General features: G+C 50.7%; 6 protein-coding genes across 6 annotated transcripts; all 6 read right to left on the reverse strand.

Annotated features, from left to right (window-relative positions):
* Positions 1-194: 194 nt before the first annotated feature.
* Positions 195-3,473, reverse strand: CTRU02_211777 (serine endopeptidase; the record flags this gene model as incomplete). Its single annotated transcript, XM_070205715.1, has 10 exons — positions 195-306; positions 366-610; positions 666-753; positions 812-920; positions 968-1,077; positions 1,138-2,453; positions 2,512-2,626; positions 2,675-2,771; positions 2,830-2,890; positions 2,958-3,473. The coding sequence occupies 10 exons, from the start codon at positions 3,471-3,473 to the stop codon at positions 195-197; spliced, it is 2,769 nt and encodes a 922-aa protein (XP_070060528.1).
* A 636-nt stretch (positions 3,474-4,109) lies between these two features.
* Positions 4,110-5,585, reverse strand: CTRU02_211778 (uncharacterized protein; the record flags this gene model as incomplete). Its single annotated transcript, XM_036725429.1, has 6 exons — positions 4,110-4,584; positions 4,642-4,809; positions 4,865-5,070; positions 5,141-5,208; positions 5,264-5,300; positions 5,400-5,585. The coding sequence occupies 6 exons, from the start codon at positions 5,583-5,585 to the stop codon at positions 4,110-4,112; spliced, it is 1,140 nt and encodes a 379-aa protein (XP_036582634.1).
* Positions 5,586-7,394: 1,809 nt separating this feature from the next.
* CTRU02_211779 (glycoside hydrolase family 3 domain protein) lies at positions 7,395-10,023 on the reverse strand (the record flags this gene model as incomplete). The annotated part of the gene is made up of 3 exons (XM_036725430.1): positions 7,395-9,309; positions 9,364-9,818; positions 9,886-10,023. 3 exons carry the CDS (start codon positions 10,021-10,023, stop codon positions 7,395-7,397), a joined length of 2,508 nt encoding a protein of 835 aa, XP_036582635.1.
* Positions 10,024-10,651: 628 nt separating this feature from the next.
* CTRU02_211780 (C6 transcription factor) lies at positions 10,652-13,218 on the reverse strand (the record flags this gene model as incomplete). The annotated part of the gene is made up of 9 exons (XM_036725431.1): positions 10,652-11,048; positions 11,103-11,277; positions 11,334-11,710; positions 11,763-11,783; positions 11,845-11,965; positions 12,033-12,066; positions 12,119-12,899; positions 12,952-13,012; positions 13,080-13,218. The coding sequence occupies 9 exons, from the start codon at positions 13,216-13,218 to the stop codon at positions 10,652-10,654; spliced, it is 2,106 nt and encodes a 701-aa protein (XP_036582636.1).
* Positions 13,219-14,237: 1,019 nt separating this feature from the next.
* On the reverse strand, positions 14,238-15,984 carry CTRU02_211781 (maltose permease; the record flags this gene model as incomplete). The annotated part of the gene is made up of 4 exons (XM_036725432.1): positions 14,238-15,230; positions 15,291-15,633; positions 15,696-15,762; positions 15,822-15,984. 4 exons carry the CDS (start codon positions 15,982-15,984, stop codon positions 14,238-14,240), a joined length of 1,566 nt encoding a protein of 521 aa, XP_036582637.1.
* A 786-nt stretch (positions 15,985-16,770) lies between these two features.
* On the reverse strand, positions 16,771-18,035 carry CTRU02_211782 (uncharacterized protein; the record flags this gene model as incomplete). Its single annotated transcript, XM_036725433.2, has 3 exons — positions 16,771-17,322; positions 17,407-17,702; positions 17,777-18,035. Coding segments are annotated over 3 exons (1,107 nt in total), but the record flags the coding sequence as incomplete, so codon positions are not given.
* Between the last annotated feature and the right edge of the window lie 175 nt (positions 18,036-18,210).

Genomic DNA, 18,210 nt, shown 5'->3' on the forward strand with positions numbered 1-18,210 from the left:
AGATATTTAAACACAATATTATTTTCAACACCTGACGCAGACTAGCACGGCTTCCTTATGCGTATAAAGTGATGTATCCAGGCTCGTGGGACAGCCAAAAACATCAGAAACTGATTTACTGTGCTAACACTGAAGTGTAAGTTTCTGCTTAGCCTTTGGCTATAAAAAGTCCTCCCTCATTACTGAAGTAGTCATCACCCTTCAAAGGCATCTTTTGGGAGCACTGTGATGACAGGTGTCTTCCAAATATCCCAGTCCTCCGCAACCTCGGGAGCTCCAAATGGCTTTAAAGCAGCGATACGGAAGCTGTCCCTAGATCAGCATTTTCGTTTTTACTTTCGCATTGCAAGGATGGGAAAACCTACTTGTATGACCCAGGGAGCACTTGAGATCCATTTGCAAACCTTCCGAGCCAGAAATAGTCCCCGTATCTGCCCCGAGGCTCGTTATACCGAGGGAAAGAAAAGATATCATCCTCGCTGTCTTCTCCAGGGATGAACCAGTTCGTTGACGCGGTGCCATTCCAACTGGTAGCTGAACCAACGTAACCCTTCTCACCCACGACAGGGGGGTAGGACCAGTTTGCTTCAGTGTACTGGGCATCAAAGATCTGTAGATGTTTGTTAAATCCGATTCTAGTTTATAAATTTCTGAGTATGACCTACATCCCAGCGGAGTTCCCGAGTTCCCCAAGCCAATCGGGTTCTAAGCTTGGGAAAGTCTTGAGCAGCCCTTGTAAGATTGAAGGTAAAGCTGTTGATGGTTAGCGTTTGACATACATCTCTTAGCTAAGTATTTGGAAACCACAGACTTCGATTTCCTGTCGAGCTTGTCGCTGTTGAGTCCTGATACGATATATGGGACATTCCAGCCATAATCCCAGACATTTTCAATAGTCTTCTTGAGTTCACAAGCAACACCTGCAAAACTGTAAGTGACACTCTGAAGTAAGGAAGAAATTAGTTACCAAAATATGGAACGCCCAGCTCTTCTCCATTGCTACCGCTAACAAGGATCTTTCCGCTATAGACGGGTAGCTTCGTAGTATCGACACCTTCCAAGGGTTTGAAGGTAAATCTGTGCTCTCGTTAGCCATGATCAAATTTATTAACGCCTACTGGCTTCCAAGAAACATACTCAACAGCCTTCGTCTCGCCAGGCCCAATGACAATCTCCTCAGGAAGCGCCACATCCGGTGCCATTTTGGTGGGTATGATCTCTGGGTAGAGATGTATCGAAGGAATGAAAGATCGTTGCTGACCGGGAGTTGACGGTTCGTAAGCCTCGTAACCTCCAGCATCCTGCAGGGAAAACTTATAAGTGACAGATTCGGTGCCATGGTTGGTTATGTCCAGGGAGTGTGTGCCAACGAAATGAGCCGTGTCGTTCAACTCGAACTTGCGGCCATTAAAGCCCAACTCCGTGGTGTAGCTCAGTACCCTCTCCGCATCGACAAAGCCCCCACCAACTTGAGTAGTCGGAGCCCAGAAGCCATAATCAGTAGGACTAGTCGACCAGTCTGCCCACGGAACCGCGCGAGCAGTTGATGTAATCCTGGCTACGAGTCTACGTGCCCACTCCGGGTCATCCTTGTGTGCAGCACGGCCACCGAATTTGCTAACCCAGAGTGCGGCAATGCCGGAGATGTAGGGTGTAGCCATACTAGTACCACTGAGGACGCGGTATCCATCAGTCGGGTACGTGCTGAGAATTTTGGTTCCAGGAGCGGCGACATCAGGCTTAAGCGCAAGATCATAGGTGCTGCCCCAGGAAGAGTATGCTGCCGGGCGTCCGCCGCCAGCGTTTCGAATCCCGACATAGTTAGCGGTATCAATGTCGAAAGACACCGTCACATTACCGCCTGCGAGGATAGTAGAGACGATTGCCTCTCCTGCAGTCGCTTCAATAGCTCCAGTGAGGCCAACGCGGTTGGAACTCGCCGGACTCTGATAGGGTCCCTGATTGTTGTAGAAAAGAATGTACTGTGCACCAAATGCAGCGAGGTTGTTATACTTGGTTGTGGTCGTGCAGCCGCCGAGTCTAATAAGAACCACAACCTTGTCCAGCTGGGGCGTATTTTCCGGAAGAGCTTCGCAAGCATCGTTCGCAATGGATGTGTTGAGTGTGATAGGTTTGATGGGCCAGTTGATTATGGTGTCAGGGAAGAAGCCTGATCCAGGGACGTAAGCAACACGTGTGTTGTTAGACTTTCCGTCGAGGTTAAACTCGGCTGAGAAGGCCTGAGCTGGAAACACGCCGGGGTCACTTGAGGCAACTGTCAAGACACTTTCGCCTGATGCACCATTGGCCATTACAAACGGACCATCTTCTCCAGAATTGCCGGCCGCAAAGACCACCACAACGCCCTTGTCGACGATCCTCGATGCAACAACTGCGAGAGCGTTGGTGACAAATCCACTGCCTTCGCCGACGCTGGCGCTAATGATATCTGCCTGGGCGAAAGTAAGTGGTTTGTTCAAATTTGTAGTCAAAATTATTGCCGTAACCAACCCCTGAATCGAAAGCTTTTAAAAAGCCTTCGATGACAGTTTCTTCATTCGAATAACCAGTACTGCCAAAAACCTTGAAAGAGAGGATCTTCGCTTTTGGAGCAACTCCGACGAACCTTGGGACGTGAGCTGAGAACCTCGAACGGAAATAAAAATAACCCTACTTGTCACTTTTACCGGCAATGATGCCGGCCACGTGCGTTCCGTGTCCGAATTTATCCATGGGATCGTTGTCGGGCTGCGCGGGTGCATCAGGCCACGCTGCCAACTTAAAGTCAGAAAGTTTTTGCAAAACACTCCGTCTCCGTGTATCACGTACCATCGCCGACTAGATCATAGCCTCCGACAACGGTGAAGCTGCTGCCGATACCGCCGCCAAGCTGAAGTGCAAAGTCAACCATGCCGCTCAGTGACATGCGATATGAAAGAGTATGGGGTGTAGCATACCGCTGGATGAGTATACTGTACGCCACTATCCACAATAGCCACAGTTGCACCCTCACCGAGAATGCCGTCTTTATGCAATTTCTCCACTCCCGTGAGGCCATGAACTGAGTAGTTCAAAGCAGCAGCATCATCGCTGAACGACTCGCCATCAACAGTTGGGAGTAGCTGCACGATCTGGGACTGATATACCGAGGCGACAACTGGTTCACCTTCTGATGTATCAAGTGATCTCCTAATATGATCCACTGAGCACCCGTGGTCGCATTCAACAACCAAGCCGGGAAAGATATCCGAATCAAACTCTTTTACAACTCGGAGTCCGGAGGGGTTCGTGGCAGCGCGGACGGCAACAGACCGTCCATGAAGTCGCGATTTAAGTTCCACAATGTATCTCTTAGATGCTGCTGAATTGCTGGCATCAGCCTCATCTGTCAGCGAGCGAGATGCGAATTGCCGGACGGCTTGGGCAGTGCCCGAGATACCGAGGAGAGCCAGGCAAGCCGCTCCCACGCGCATTATGGCAGATGAAGACCAGGGAATTGACTAAAACAAAGATAAATGTGCGCCTACCGCATGAAAACACGGGTGCTCCGGCCGGTGAGCGAGCGCGATATCGTGCTTGAAATAGGCGTTCGCCGCCAAGAATTACGACGTGCGATCCATAACACCTGCCGAAAGGAGAGCTCCGCGCATCCTGAGATCGTGATTGTGTGCTTGCTTCTACTCGGGAGAGATCCACCAGAGTAGCATCGGAGGAAGCGATTGAGAGTTTGATTCGAGAGTTGCTAGTGAACAGGGGAGGCTGCTGAAAAGTCGGTGATTGGCGGAGGCGACGGAATACGAGATTGTGGTCTCGGTATCCAGGGATATAACCAGGACCATGGAGCACCTGTAGTACGGGCATGTCTTTTCCAATCTAATAGACAGATAGAACTATGTCATAGTGTCACTATGTTTGACAGAACCCAACTTTCTACAGGCGAAAATTCCCTTATGGAAATGCGGATGGATCCAAAATAGGAAATCAGAATCACATCACAGTCCTCATACTACTACGCCATACAGCTTGCCAGGCACTACCAAATATTTGATTTTGAAGAAATTTTTTATATCAATTAGAAATTACGAGACTGTTTAGTTTCTCTCGCACCATCAGGTATCAATCACATCGCTTTTTTTAGCTGCCGGGCTCTCCTGTACCATGATCGGATTCAAGCCTTGTTCCACGTCAGACGGCTCAACGAAGCTCTGTCGAGAGTTCTGATTCTCGGCCGCAGACGTAGCGCCCAAAGGGTCGTGATGAAGTTGTATCATACTACCATCAGATATGGTTGTATGGTGTACCCTAAGACCCGATTTTCTCGACCCTACAGTCGCCGGCGCGGCGTCGTTTCCGGACCCAGACTGAGCTCCACGTTGCAACCCGTTATCCGAGCCTAGTAACCCCATAATTCGAGGGCAAAAACGGGTTGCCAGAGGTTTGAGTGTGATGAGACTTGCGCAGACGATGGCTGTGTTTAGCTCGACGACAGACCATTGGGCTATTCCCGGACTGTCATATGTGGGATCGGTCGAGTTTTGGGCTGCAACCAGTGAAGGTATGCGTAATATCGAGACTATGCAGACACTAACGACAAAAAATAAGTATGTAATTTGACAGGCAAGAAGTCAAAGTGGCTCTTACAAGAATCCAAGTGCAAAGATTAAGTAGAGGCCAATCTTCTGCTGGCGGGGCTGCTTTATTTTTGGGAGAATTGGTAACGGAAGAATAAGGATCGTGAAGTCGGTGGCAATATTGAGACCCGCATTGCCAAACCAATGCGCTCCTCGGTCTATACAACGGCCTGGGACACTGTAGGCTTATTTTTAGTCTGAAGATAATTTCGTAGAAAGTTACATCGACATACCTCAAGTCCCAATTCCTCTGGATGGGTACGCAAGCGACTATTGAGGAGATGATCGCCCACAACGAGACCAGAATGACGAAGCACAAGGCAACGTAACATGCTTTACGGTATTGAAGGTCCCGTAGCACCCGCAAATACAGCAGCAGTATTGAAACTTTTACAAACGCCAGTCCACAGTTGTAAAAGATGATGGTGATATACGACCACTAACGACAGCGGGTTAGAATGGCTTAAACAAGATTCTAAGAAATCGATTCGAGATATATAAGCTCCTACCTTGAAGAAAGTTTGTTGTTGATACAAACTGAGGGTATAGAATCGTTCCCCCATTCCTGTTCTGACCTCTGTCAATAGGTTAGCCAGCTATAAAAGAATCTTGTTCGAGCGGGTAAAGCTTACGAATACACATTCCGATGGCCTCAAGGACGGACCAGACCTGTAAGAAAAAGTCAGAGTTAGCCCGAGTAAACTACCTCAATACCAAGGATTTCAGAGTGTCCGCCGTTGAGAGATTAAGGCAGAACCTTTGACGTACCCAGGCAATGAGAATACACCAGTCCTCTTTCCCCAACAGTCGCGCCGGTGAAAGGCGAGCAAAAAATCTCAAGCCGACGATAACCCCTGACAGTGCTGCTGTGATGGCCGAGCATACAATGACGGCCTGCCCACGAGGTGCTATGCCCGGCGGACCCCCATCCTCGATGACTTCGATGTATGACATATCGTATCGCGATCGAGCCGTGACCGTCACCAGAATTTCATATTCTCATCGGAGTCCCAACCACCAGATAGTGGAATCGGTCACGAAGTTCTGGTCCGTACGGTTCGATTCAAGTCATCCATAGGGCTGTCGTATATCTCCGCCGTACTTTTCGTCCGTGAGCAATATCGAATGTGAGACTAAGCGTCAGAAAAGACATGAGAAAATAAGAATGGGAGGGGCGGTATGCGAGACATATCAGTGCCGGGTCTCCGGGGGAATTAGGTTGGCAAGGACTATGGCAGGTGAAGTGTGTCCAGCCCTAAAATGCTACTGGAAAACATGGGCGAGGCACAAACTAACTTGCTCGCCCTGAATTAAAGTACATGCTTAATTAAGCCCAAAGAAGCCAAGACAGATCGTGGTAGCACAAGAGCACGAAACCATGCTGACCCCAAGGTGTCGAGTTGGTGTGCGATTAGGCTAAACCCCGTTTCGTCAGGATAAAGCCAAAAGGTTGCATATCTCTCTCTGATGTCAGAGCTGAAGTTACAGGTGTATGTATGGGATAAAGGGTTGACATTGCTGTACATAGCATCTTCTGCGAGTGGCCTTGGAGCTTGGACGAAATAGCCGCTAGGGCACCTGGCCCTTCCCTTGTGGAGGTTAGGAGATACATGCATTTCATCTCATGTTTGCCGAGTTTCGCCCAGGTATGCCGTTTATGGCTATTTCTAGTCATTAGAAGACGAAGTTTAGACTCCCGCAATGCTTAAGCTTCTGGAAATCAAAACAGTGGCACTGGCCTTCCCGGGGTGATGGGGAATTGGGGGGTTGGACTACTCTCAAGGTAGTTAGCACGCACCCTAAGGTTGTCACCTTGAAATCGAGGGCCTCGAACACCCAAGACACAGATAGAAGCTAATGCCAGCGTCGAAGAACTTAGCAGGACGTGATTGACGTTGTGGCGTCTGCCCTTTAAGGTTAATGTAATCTCCGACAAGCTCTGTTTAGGGGTGTAGGGGTTGATAAAAGTCCATTTCCGCATTGGAAGCTGAATGGTTCATGAGTCTGTGGTTTGTTTGTTTGAAGTATGCTGATGTCGATGAGCAAAATCAAAATCTACCAGGTTCAGGAGTTTCGTCATTCTTTAGCGGCGTGTTGTGTGGTACAATATACCGGATGCGGTACGATGGGAGTCGATTTGATTCATTGGGAGCGGCGGATGCAGGTTGCTACTAGTTGGCGCCACTTCTGCCAAAATCCTGAATATGGCATAGAGAAATGATATTTTAGGGCGGGACTAGATGATAAAAAACATCTGAATGAATGCGAAGAATCCGAAAACGAGGGGATTGTATGGAGTGGTTCGGTTTGACGCGCTCGTCCTGTTGAAGCGTGAGAAGGCCTGCTCAAGCACTGCCATCCGAGCCCTCTAAACGTGCCGCCCACATGCCGCGTGCCTAAGTAGGACTTTGCCGGGACTCTGCCGGGACTTTTGATCCTCTAGCGTACCGCTCCGTTGACTTGAGTGATGCCCCCGTGGTGGCTCATGCTGTGGAAAATACTTGGCAAGGTGCCTCAGCTTCTTGGCCAGTCTCCTCCGCGTGGCTAAATGAGACGCTAACGGAGTTGAGACAAAAAGATGGCTGTTAGCCAATGGTCGCATCATACAGAAGTTCAGTCTCAGGAAGAAACAATCAGGTTAGTTACCATAATAGGTCTGCCACACCAAGCCACATAAGCCACACATACTTTGAGGAAATCTAGAACACGGGACGTTTTTTATCACAGGTGGATATTACTTGACGGCCAGAATCATACTAGTATTCACAGTCCATTCCAAACAGCCTCCGCCGTAACCTCAAAAGATGCTTGGGAGCCTCCCACCTGTACTCCGTATGACCCCTTCTCGAGCTTCCACGCCTTTAGAGTTTCATCCCAATAACTGCCAGCCACTCGCAGGTCGATTTCTACCTTGGCCTCCTTTGATTCTCCGGGCTGTAGATCTAATTTGGTGAAGCCCTTTAGCTCACGCGCCGGCCTCCACACCGAGCTGTCCTTTGATGGTGTAATGAAGAATTGCACAACCTCCTTTCCAGCACGAGAACCCGTATTGGTTACCTTGACTGAGCATCTTAGCTTGGCAACGCCAGAAGCCTCGTCAACCGTTGTAACCAGATCAGAGTAAGAGAAGGATGTGTAGGAGAGACCGTAGCCGAAGCCCCATCTCGTGCGCTTCTCTGCTTCGGCGTGCCGATACCCGACGCCAAGACCTTCCGAGTATCGGATCGATACATTGCCCTCTTCCGACTCGGTGGCGGGAAAGTTACCAAAGCTAGGGCAATCCTCCAACGTCTTGAACCACGTTGTTGCGAGGCGCCCGCTAGGGTTCGTCTTACCCGTCAGGAGGTCCGCCACTGCTTGCGCTCCCTCCTGACCAGGGAAATGAGCAGCCAAGACAGCATCGACATCACCAACGATGGCGCTGACGTCGATGGGGTTACCGCAGTGCAGCACGAGGACCGTCTTCTTGGATGCGGCTGCAACGGCCTTGATCAATGCGACTTGGTTCTCTGGCATGCGGATGTCTTCCAGATCGTAGCCCTCAGACTCGTACTGGTCGTTGCGTCCGGCATAAATGATGCTGACATCTGATGTCTTTGCCAGCTCAACTGCCTCTGCAATGGCAGCTTCCTCGGAGTAGAATTCTTCAAAGCAGAGGGTGGCTGCATATGGAGTCGGCTCGCCCTTGACTAGGCGATCCGGTGACTTCATGCTCAGCTTGATGTCGTAGGCTTGGCCAGCGTTAAGAGAAATTTGAACACGGTTCTCGAGCTTAATGTGATTGAAGATGAACTGCTCGGTGGCGATGTTTTTCTGGGGACCTGAGAGGACTTCCTTTCCATCGACAGTGAGGGAGAAGTCTCCAGTGGTTCGCACAGCAAGGGTATGCTCCCCTGTAGTCTCGGGCGTCAGTTTGGTCGTGATTTGAAGGTGAGATCCGGGGACCTTAAGCCCGGCCTTGAATTCGCCCAGCATCCAGGACTCGGCCTTCTCCTGGAACTCCTCCAGGATCGGCTCTGGTGAGTCGTTGTTGAAGTACTTGATATCGACGCCGTGACGTCCGTCTTGGGATGTAAGCTTCGACGCCGGGGCCACAGGAATGATTCGCCTTGTGCGGACGCCGGAGGCGTATCGAACGCCATCATCTCCAGGGAACGCCTTCTTCAAAACTTGTAGCGGCGAGTGCCTGTACTGAGGCGTGCATGACGCGCTTCCTCCGCCCGTAACAACAGGTGATCCGGCATACTCCCCGATCAGCGCCACCTTGGTGGTCTTTGAGGGGTCCAAAGGAAGCGCCTCGCTCTCGTTTTTAAGGAGCACGATGCCACCTGTCGCAATCTCGCGCGATAGGTTGTTTGTCTTCTCAGTAATCTCAGACCTTTCTGGCCTCTCACCGAGACACTTCCTCGTGCGATTTCGGAGGTCTAGCATCTTGAGGGCTCTGGCATCGATCTCTGCTTCAGAGACCTTGCCGGACTTGACAGCCTCTGCTAGCCTTCCACCCCTGAATATGGGGAAGGGCATCTCAAGATCGAGTCCCGCCTTGATGGGCGCAACCGTGTCGTGGACAGCGAACCAGTCGCTCATGGTGATTCCTTTGAAGTCCCATTCTTTTCGGAGGACTCGTTCGATGAGAGGCTCGTGCTCACTGCAAAATGTGCCCTCGACCTTGTTGTATCTGTGATAGAACGACTATTAGTAAAGCGTCTCGGATTGCGCTAGGGGACCTTACGCAGTCATAATCGCAACCGGGTCCGATGTGCGCAGCATATGTTGCCACGATGCGAGATATATCTCCCTCAATGTGCGGCCATCAACCGACTCTTGAACGTCGTAGAAGTGTCTCTGTGTCTCTGAGTCGTTGCAGACAAAGTGCTTGGGACACGCGCCGACGCCATCCTTCTGAATACCGTTGACGATTGCGCCTGCAAGCTGACCGGCTAGCACCGGATCCTCGCTGAAGCACTCGAAGTTGCGACCACCGCGAGGGTCTCGGTGCATGTTGATGTTGGGGCCCAGGACGATCTGTGAACTCTTCAGACGCCCTTGGTTGGCGAGTTCCTCGCCCAACCGAACAAGCAGCTCGGCGTCCCATGTCGAGGCCATGCAAGATGCGTTGGGGAAACAAGCGGTCGTCATATCAGCTGTGATGCCTGAAGGGCGCACTCCGGCAATGGAGTCCGAAACCTGGGAGCGAGAAGTTAGTTGGTTCCCGCACTGGCCGTGATTTTGGTCGCAGACTGAGGGCACTGACTCTGATGGGAGGTATATTCAAGCGAGGAACGCCTGCTGCCGTGGAGAAATCGCGGCCAGAAAGAAGGGCGATCTTCTCCTCCAAGGTCAGCTCGGGAAGAAGAGACGTGAAGTCCCTCTCGTCGATTTGAGAACCCATGGCTGCGTCGTATGTAGGTCTCGTAATCTGAAAGGTCAATTGCGTTCTCGGATCGAAGATGAGGGGTTGTATATGACTTCTGGTGATATGGTACAAGAATCAAGTTGAGGAAGAAGACAATGACGACTATTTACATCCAGAAACGAGGAACCGCATTTCTTATTTTCTTTTCAAAAAAGCCATCATGAAATCCAAGCTACCCAGTTCCCCCACATTCCACATCGCACTTTGTCGGCCCCAAGTTCACCGATCTCTCCGACCCCGGAACTCCCCCAACCGCATTCATGGGCTTTTCCCCCGCATCTGCCAACACCCCCACCTCGGCTTTTCCGCCATCTCCAGTTCTTTGCGGAGGAACCCATCTGCAAGGATGGCGCTCAGGAATCTCCGGACAGTCAAACTAGTATTTAAGGCCTGCAGGCGAGTTCTCCTGTTCCAGGGTTCCAGGAAAGCCGGTTTTACTTGCTACGTCGTTTGTGGCAAAGTCGTTTTCTCACTTTGGCCGCTAACCTGCGAGGATCGGAGCGTTTGCCATTACAGATGAACCTCCACACAATTTGGATGTTGTGCGCGAAGAGCCTCATTTATTTTGGTTTTACACGATATTCTAGTATCTTATGATGTTATCTTACAACTGCCTCTGGTCATCGAGAGCCATAAAGAGAGAATTCGTTCCCTCAAAGTCGGCAAACTGCATCGCGAAACCAAAGTCCATCTCGTTGTCTAGGATGTTCAACGGCCCCCAGTAGTGGTTTAACTGAAGCATTGCATCTGCCGGTGGCATGGCTGGTATTTGCGCAGCTGATGGCGTTGATGAAGAAAACTTCTTTTCTGCCTTTTCAATTGCTTTGTGGAGCAACTTGGCTGACCTCAATGCCACGACACACTCGTCCATGGTCTCCAAGATCTCGATAGCCATGCCCACTAGCCTTAAAAGGGGTTGCATTTCTGCCTCTGTGGCCTCTTGCGTGACGTAAACTAGTATCATGGATGCCGCAAAGACGGTGTACGTCGTATTATAAAACCTACTGAGCGTTAGACTTGTCAGAAGCAAATGTTGTCTGGAGGGGAAGTCCTACCAAGTACGGAAGAAGTCGTGGTGTTGATATGTCTGGTAAATGATTTCAATTGTCTGTTTTGCCGAATTGAGACACGTCTGGATGCCTTCGTGGGAGCCGGGAATCGCAGCTCGCTCAGCAGACGTCGAAGTAAGTATGATTGATCCGAACAGCAGAATCTTTAGGTTGAGATAACCTGGTCGTCGTGTGAGTTTAAGAGCTATGATTTGGAAGGGGTTGATTAAGACATACGCATAGTTAGTACAAGCCGTTGCCTTTTCATCCATTGAGCCTCTCTGGCGTTTTTAAGTGAAGGCGGCTGGACAGTCTCCGTTGGGCGAATAGGTTCTGGCATACCCTCAGCCCATTTCTGGAGATCTTGATCGATCTGGTGTGCTAATGCCACGGTCCTCGGTACTGTGGTCTCGGGCAGGTAAATACCCAAGCAGATGCTTCGAATGACCTTTGAGTAGTCCACCATGCATTTGATGATGGCACAAGAAGGAGGATCGACGAGGTCCGCAGCTTCAGAGTAAACATTCTCCGTTTCTGCGATGACGGGGAATTGCCGGTTGTGATACAGATCGGCGCCTAACGTATCGGGCCTCCCCATTGAAAAAGACATTTCACTAGTTGAAAGTTAGTGAGCTGAGGTTGAGTTGAGGGCACTCATAGCCTTACGTCTCTAATGAGTATAAACCCCTGACCAAAGATCGTTAGTAAAACAGCACAATACAGGCAAGCGGCCGACGGATTTTCTTACCACCATGTTCTTGTTTCTTCTCTCAACACAGACGGATCTTTCTTGCAGTCAGGGCCGGGCTCTCGATTGATGCCCATTGCCAGCGCTGTTCTCACAGCAAGGCCGACGTACATATACGACCCTGACAACGATCAGTCAGCATGATGAACTTCCTCTGTGGATGAATTTAAAGTTTGGTGTCATCTTACAGTGTGCATTCAACTCATTTTGACAAACTTTCGCCTGTATAGTTGTGAGCATCAGCCCCCGACGGCTTAGAGACGTAACATCTTACCAAAAAGATATAACATTGGACCATTTCCAGGTCAGTAACCATTCCAAGCTGATCACAGCGCCTCTTAGCTTCATCAAAGAATTTTCTGCTCCATTGCAGATTCTCGATCCCATCAATGGGCTCATCCTCTCTCACACCAATGAGCGCGCCCAAGGACAATATGCTGTAGTACAAGGCGATAAAACTCGACGGCGTCTGAGCAGTATCCTGATTGGACCACAGGGCCTCGCAGCGGTTGAAGAAGGTCTTCTTATCGAGTATGGGATGGACATAGTGAATGCTGGAAAAGAAGCTCTGCAAGAAGTATCTGCATTGCGGATAGTGAGTTATTGTCCGAGCAGACGACCTTACCTCCCCCGTGTGCGCCTGCCCCTGAGGCTGGTCAGCCCCCGGTGATGAGAAAGCCGGGTTGTGAAGATTCGACAATAGGGTGCCTCCATCAGAGTCCTGGTCGTTTGAGACAACTGGTTCTTGACCAGTGCGTTGTACGTGTGATAGAAGAGCCACGGACGATGAACTGCCGTAGAATTCGACATTCCGAGTGTGACGGTTGACTCCCGAAACTTCCTGGCCGGCAGCGTTCCTAGAGCGGGCGTTTGATGGCGACTCGACAGTGGTGCTTCTTGAAGGGCGTCTCTGAAGTCGACAGTCCGGTGAGAAACCGTCGGCTATCTCAGGGGCACTTGCGGTCACCGAAGCATTTTCGTCTACTGATTGTGCTTTTTGAGATTCTGCCAGAGCAGAAAGACTCTTTACTTGTTCCTCAAGTTGTCTCACATATCTAAATAGTCATCAGAGAAGACCTTGCGAGGGGGGCTAGATGAGAGACATACTCTGGAGTATAGAGCCTCCTTGACATATCCTGGCCTCTGTAGGCACATGTTGCGCCGCGATCTTTTGATTCCAGCGTGAGCTGCCTTCACCACACAACGAGGGCGTAAAATCGCGCACAGAAACATACTTTTGCAATACGTGCAAGGATACAACTCATCGCATTTGTTCTTCTTGGCTCGGCAGAGATCGCAAGCTCGAGCGGCCCGGGGTCGGCGGACCTTGATGCCCGAGTTCTGCGTTGTCCGCTGGGCCTCGGCCGAATCCATGATGATGGCGGCGGTAGAATGAGAGCCGCGCGGCCTGATAGAATTCTGGTTTCCTGACCCTTCTGAAAGACGATTTCAAGACTCAGTGACTTCAATATGGAAACACCCGTCCGCTTGCTTGCTTGCTTTGCTGGGGCTCGTAGATTCGCGAAAGGGGGAACGGGGGGGGAGGGGAGGTCTGGGTGTATGCAGAGGTAAAAGCTGCCGTTGCAGCGCATACGAAACTCGACCGCTGGTGCAGAAACATGAACTCCACTTCCCCGCACGGCGGCGCAGGACGGCAAGGCTTGCGGGGGTTTTGTTCTCCTCTTGTGGGGTAGAGTAATCGGGGCATTTTGCTCGAAATTGCCTCTAATGTTTGGTCAAGGGCTGTGGCGTTCTGCTCTTGAGTTACATCGATCACGAGGATCTTGAATCATGTGGGTACAGTTGAACTGAATCGTGCACAAAGGGTCCATACACAATAGTCAATAGTCCGTTGAAGAATTGCATTAAACTTGACATATTATATACTTATAGATGGCATATGGTTATTATGACTTTCATCATTTCCCTTCCATCAGATGAACCTCGTCTATATACACTTTGTCCAGTTCAACACCAAGTCAACATGGTTCATCTTGACCAATGTTTGCCGGCCGGCTTTTGCTCTCTTGTTTTTTTTTTTTTTTTTTCCCAAAGCCCGCTTACTGGGATCCCTCATGCACAGTCATGGCTGACTCCACCTTCAACCGGGATTTCCGGTTTGGTTGAGTCTCGGCTCTAACGCAATGTATGCCCCGAACAAGCTAGTAGGGCCGAATGCAAGGCTCCTTTCACAAAGATACCGTTTCACGAATGGCCTATCAAACAAATGCACAGTCAATCGTAATACTTCGGTGTAAAAGGATGTTGACAAAAGTTGCGGCGGTCTCCGCAAAAATATGTATTGGGCAAGCCGAAGACAGTTTCGTAACTAAAAAAAAGAAAAAAGAAAAACAATTTCAACAACCCAAAAACAGCGCTCTTTATTTCCTGATTCACTTGGTATCCACCGGCCCCTCATTGAACTCGTACTTCTCAAATTTCCGCGCCGAAATGCCCAGTTCGAACATGATGTCCAGCTCCTCAAAGGTGCGGCCCTTGGTTCCCGGAATGTCAAAGTAAATGACAAGTAGCATGAGAACTCCCATGACGAAGAAGATCCACCCAATGTGACCACCCAAGTTGAGCTGGTCGGCGTTGAAGAGGTACGGCAGGATAATGGTCCAGATGACGCTCACAAAGGAGGAGAAGGCCACACCGACACCCAGTGACTTGGCACGCAGTCTGGAGGCCGACACCTCGCCGGCTACAGCCATAGATGCACCCACAGCAGGTCCGTAGGAGACAGATGTGAAAATGAGAGCCACGCCAATGGTCAGGAGTGATGCATGTGTCCTGGGGACCGCCGCGGCGACGCCCATGACAAAGTACAACGCCACGCAGAAAGTGATGCCGGAAAACATGAGGGGGCGGTGGCGGAACCTCATCATGAGGAAGGCGTTTCCTACGGCAGAAACGACACCCATGGCGATACCAATCTGTACCAGCATGAGAACGGTGTGGCTGTCGAGACCGGTCTGGTTGAGGAAGTAAGGGGCGTTGGAAGATAGGACAGCGCCAACAACTTGAGGGATGTAGAAGCAGGCGAGAATAATGCGTGTTCGTCGCCAGTTGGTGCCCTTGAAACATTCGATAAAGGTCGCTCCCTCGGCCGCAATCTGGCGTTCAGCCTCGACGTTCTCGACGATCTGGGCCAGGCGGGCGTCAATGTCTTCGTGGGAACCCGAGAGCCTTTGCAGCGCACGCCGCGCCTTGTCGTGCTTGTTCTTGATAACCAACCAAGTCGGTGACTCGGGCAGGAAGGGAAGGCCGATGGCGAGTATTCCGGGGAAAGCCCAGGCAGCGGCAAAGACGACGCGGAAGGCCGACTCGTCCATTATGGAGGTGCGAGAGAAGCTCGAGGCGATGGCGATCAACAAGCCAAGATTCTGCCCAATATCTGTTAGAAAGGCGAGTCACCTCGGAGTTCGCTGCAGGACGGGACTTACCAGCATGATAGTGTTGACTGAGAGCGCAATACCTCGAATTGGCAACGGCGCAATTTCAGACACATATGTTTGTGTTGTCGTAGTGAAAAGACCGACCGAGAAACCGGTGACGATCTTTCCGCCGAGGAACTGAGCCGGGTTCTGTGCAACAAAACTGATGGCGATACCGGTGGAAGCAATAAGAATACCCATGGCGAGAACGGCACGTCGACCGCACCAGTCCTGAACGTATCCCGCGGTGAATGATCCAAAGAACATCATGGCATTGTACATGCCGTTCCATGCCGATTGCCAGTAGGCCGGGATGATCAGTTGTCCGTTGACTTCAGAAGCCATAGTCTTCCTATAAACATCACCTGGTTAGCGAAACTCGACTATATGCAGAATTTTATACGGTCAACTTACTGAAACGCCGGCATAGCCAAGCAGACAGACAAAGCAAGATTCTCATAACCAACCAGAGTTGTGCCAACTAAGTTGAGAACAAAGTTAGAATATTGATGCACCCCACCCGTCAGATCAACTACTTACTGTTGGCGTAGAGAGTCCAAAGGGCAATCTTTGGGTTCTGACGCAAACATTGCCAAGGGGTTATCTGGCGATCCGCCTCCCGCAATGCCTCCTCATTGTGCGATACCTGGACTTTGTCCAGAACCACGTCCTTGCGGACCTCGTCGTGAGTGTTATCATCCATCGCTTGGACTCTTACACGCGTCGACCTGTCGACTGCAGGTGTGTCGTCGGCAATCTCGTTATGCCGATCCGCCTCTGGTCAGTTATGACTACGCCCCAGCGTAATACACAAAGCAACAAACTAGTCAAGGGGTAAAGATGAGATGACTATGGTTTAGACGGAGCGTCGGTGACTAGAACTCGCCGATGGTTGATGGATATGATCCGACAAAGACCTGGATGGTAAACATTAAGTTGGTTGCAACGGAGGGTTATATCCAACTTCACCGACTCTGCAGACAGGTTTCTGCGACGCTGGCCGGGATGGCTCCGGCTCTGCCACCGGAGTTCCCGACTGCACCCCAACTTTCTCCAACACTCAGCGTGGCGGGGTCCCCAGATGCTACTAACTGCATTCTGCATCGGTACTGCTGTCACGCTTGACACGTAATCGTACAGGTGATGCACACTTTCAGCACTCGAAAAATATGGGTTCTTTTTTCGTATTGGGGGATGTTGGGCATGGCCACCCACTCGCAAGCTATTGTACCGAGATCCTGTCCGTACGGATCTTCCGGGGCATGATGTTTTGTCTCTTTTGGAATAGCTACCAACAATATTTACGAATTGTCTCCAATCACATCAGTTGGAGGTGATTAGTGACAATCGTTGCTCAATGTTCAGCAGTCCGGCAGCCACGGCATTCCTCAGGGTCCATATGCCCGACCCGGTAGTCTGGAACGGCAAGTGCATGATGTGCCTAAGGTGTTTTGAGTCTAGCTAACTACTATGTAGCGACGGAGTTGAGTTACTTGATCAAGCTCTCTAGGAAATCAAAGCCTTCTCGCTGCAGATTCCAAGTCTCGGATCCGACCTTCATCTTTGCGGCGAAGGTGTGCTCCTCTCCCGGAATTTCCCTCAAGCCAGAACGAACCCCATTTTCTTGTAGTGTCTTGAACAAGCCCCTGCTCAAGTCAATAGTTACCATTGTATCCGCTTGGCCGTGGACAATGAAAGTCGGTGGGAAGGAGGAGCTGATGTTCCTGACGGGATCAACCTCATCCCAGTTCTTATCTGGCACAATAGTATTCATAACATTGCCGTTGGCAATTTGTGTCATGGCGAACGCCTGTCTCGGATCATTAAAGTTCGGAGGACCCGGGGCTTGGCCTTCGAGAGAGACGCCGCCCACAATGGGCACTGGATCCTCCTCGAACACTTTGTTCAGAAACTCTTCAGGCAGATTCGGCGGTAACCTCGCGGCAACATGCGGCAGCTTTTGCGTCCAGAATGGATGCGTGAAGTTGTTGGGGCCGTACATGTCATAGATTCCCGCAACAGGACGGGGAACTCCAAAACCCTGTGGTTGGTTTGTGTTGTAAGCTTGATGTCCCAACTTGCCAATAATAAGGCGAGCACTTAGTGCAGGGCTAGCTGAACTTACTAGACTCAGCGCAAGTGTGCCGCCAGATGAAGTGCCAAATGCAAATACGTGATCATGATCCACTGCATACGACTCTTGGACTTGAGTGTTGATAGCCTTTTGGAGACCGCCGTCGTATACCCAGCTAAGAAGATCGCGGCAGTCTCTCATGGGTCCTTCAAGCAGAGAAACTTGAGGACATAGACGATGGTTAGGGGCCAAGACGATCCATCCTCGACTGAGACAGTCAGCCACTTGGTCTTGGTTGACCATCTTCAACGAGCCGAGCATGAAAGCGCCACCATGGATATTGATGACTATGAACGCAATTCACATTAGTAAGAAATTGCTTTTGGCAAACTCGAGCAAGGGTTCGATGGAGCAATCTTACCGACTGGGCTAGCCGTGTTAGCCCCTGGGGGAGGGGGGAGATAGACGTCCACATCTATTTCCTGCTGACCTATGGTCTTGTAAACCGCTCGGAAAGGGGGCTGGCTCGTCATTGTGCTATCGACTTGGCTTTCTGTGGGGGGGCACTTGGTGCAGAGAGAATCAACAAAGTCCAAGTTAATCTGAATATCCGGGGTAATGATGTGGCGGGGGCAACCTAGATAGCTGAAGAACAGCTTGGAGGTGGGCCTGCCTCGATCCTGTTGTTCCGGGAGTCAAGGTTTGGGATAAGGGAATATCCGCGGGACATCCGGAGGTCTTCGGGATTTCCGGTATCCACAGACGGCGCACAGACTGAGCCGAACAGCGTCAGAAGACTCCAATGCCATGTGGTCCCGGACCGTCGCCTTTGATTTTGTGGTTCTGCACCGTTGC

This window comes from Colletotrichum truncatum, assembly GCF_014235925.2.
Source record: "Colletotrichum truncatum strain CMES1059 chromosome Unknown Contig_0008, whole genome shotgun sequence".
Classification (NCBI taxonomy): domain Eukaryota; kingdom Fungi; phylum Ascomycota; class Sordariomycetes; order Glomerellales; family Glomerellaceae; genus Colletotrichum; species Colletotrichum truncatum.